The 1,994-nt window shown below is 44.6% G+C and overlaps 1 protein-coding gene across 1 annotated transcript; it reads left to right on the top strand.

Moving 5' to 3' along the window:
- The first annotated feature begins 227 nt into the window (after positions 1-227).
- LOC127106111 (uncharacterized) lies at positions 228-1,064 on the top strand. The gene has a single exon (XM_051043406.1). It carries the CDS (start codon positions 228-230, stop codon positions 1,062-1,064), a length of 837 nt encoding a protein of 278 aa, XP_050899363.1.
- The last annotated feature ends 930 nt before the right edge of the window (positions 1,065-1,994 follow it).

Raw genomic sequence — 1,994 nt, 5'->3', positions numbered from 1 at the left:
CTTGTAAGAAGAACAACTTCATTTGCAGATATGGGCGGATTCTTGACGTCCTTACCACTCCGATAGAAGTCTCAGTTGTGGTGGCCTTATTCCAGTATTATGACCCACCTCTTAGATGTTTCACATTCAAAGACTTCCAGTTGGCTCCAACTGTTGAAGAGTATGAGAGGCTCCTAGGTTGGTATGTGAAAGACCATCCTCCCTTCACTAAGTTGGGCAAACCATTAATGCCTGAATCAGTCGCTGAAACACTACACCTACCTATTGAAGAGGTCTCCCTTGGTCTGGGACCTAGGGGGTTATCCAGAAAGTTCTTGGAAGACAAGGCACGAGCCTTGGAGAAAGAGGGGAAATGGCTTCCTTTCAGTGTCATTCCGGCTCTACTGATTTATGGAGTCCTCCTGTTCCCAAATGACGATGACTACATAAACCACTCCATCATCAGTGTGTTCGTGTTTGGGAATCCTATCCCTGCATTGGTGTCTGATGTGTACTACTGCTTACGCACTAGGCATGAGAAGAGAAAAGGCGTCGTATTGAGCTGTGCTTCATTGTTGTATACTTGGCTCCTATATCACATGCCTCAGAAGGGGCCTTGGGTGGACTTCCTAAAAGATTTGAGGTGGTCCCAGAAGTTTGCTTCCCTTACTGCCGAAGCTTTGGTTTGGTACCTCCCTACCTCCAACATAGATCAAGTTATCATGAGTTGTGGAGACTTCCCGAATGTGCCACTCATGGGTCCACGAGGTTGCATCAATTACAACCCTTCGTTGGCCCTGAGGCAATTGGGATGCCCGATGGAGAATGAACCTAGAGCTGAATTACTGAAGGACTTCATCTTGCCTGATGTGGGAACAAAGAACCCAACTCTGTTGCAGAGGGTTAAGAGAGCCTGGACCCAGATTCATCGCAAAGGCAAAGAGCTAGGTAAATATGATTGCCGAGCTAAAGAGCCGTACCACCAGTGGGTGGTGCAAAGGGCCAAAGAAGTCAAGCTGTCATACAGTGTGGATGTCCCAGTCCCTCCTCCAAAACCAGAGCCAGTACATGCTTTTAAGGAATAAGTAGATGCACTGAAAGAAACTATCGCACAACTAACCAAAGAGAATGAAGACTTGCGATCAAAGCTTCACGCATTGGATAGAGACCATGCTAAGCTAAAAAGGAAGAGTGAAGAGGATCTCGAGCTTTTGTCAGAAATCAGAAAGAAGGATAAGCTTGAGGAAGACCTTAAAGAGAAATGCCAAGAGGGTTTAGCTCAAGCAGATATGGGACTGAGTTTTCTCCGAAAACAGCTAAAACAGACGGAAAAAGAACGAGGGGACAACAACCATTGGTTCGAGTTGGCTGTCAAAGAGAAGACGACATTGAGAGATGCGTCCGACCTAGAGATTCATGATCTCAAGCTTTCCCTCCGCAAGGCCAATGCCAAGATAGAGGTGGAACGACATCTCAAAGTGGAAGCAATCATGGTTTCCTATGTCACCCCTTAAATATGGAAAGAGAAACATCACAAGGTCGAGATTGCCATCTCAAGTGCCGAACATTGGAAAGGTCATTTTTCTGCTTTGAAGAATGAGAGTTTGGGTTGGCTCAAGGAGAAGGCTCAGATATATAGTCTTCTTGACACCTATGTTGGATCTATCAACTTGTTGCAATCTGCGACCGCTTTGTATCGGGGCAAGTATGATTGCTTAGCAAGGTTCTGCAACGAATTAACCCAAGAAGTTCCTTAGAAGCTAGAGGATGCTCTAGAAGATGCTAATGAGAAGACCACTCCCCACTCCATACTCCGATTCCTCTACCTCTGTGACCGAATGATGAAAAGGTTCAAAGTTGAGTTAAAGGAGATGAAATAGCGGAAAGCAAAACACGTCATTTGATCATAGATCTATGCTTTCTTTTGCATGTTTTGAATTACTTTACCTAATATCTTTGTAATTGTAATATCAAATTCATGAATAAAACTGCTTGATTTGTGTGAAATCGGTGTT

Source organism: Lathyrus oleraceus, chromosome 1 (genome assembly GCF_024323335.1).
Source record: "Lathyrus oleraceus cultivar Zhongwan6 chromosome 1, CAAS_Psat_ZW6_1.0, whole genome shotgun sequence".
NCBI classification, from domain to species: Eukaryota; Viridiplantae; Streptophyta; class Magnoliopsida; order Fabales; family Fabaceae; genus Lathyrus; species Lathyrus oleraceus.
This window is presented reverse-complemented; position numbering and strand designations above follow the sequence as displayed.

Coding starts and splice junctions, on each gene's coding strand:
- LOC127106111 (XM_051043406.1), top strand. CDS start 228: ATGCCTGAATCAGTCGCTGAAACACTACACCTACCTATTGAAGAGGTC.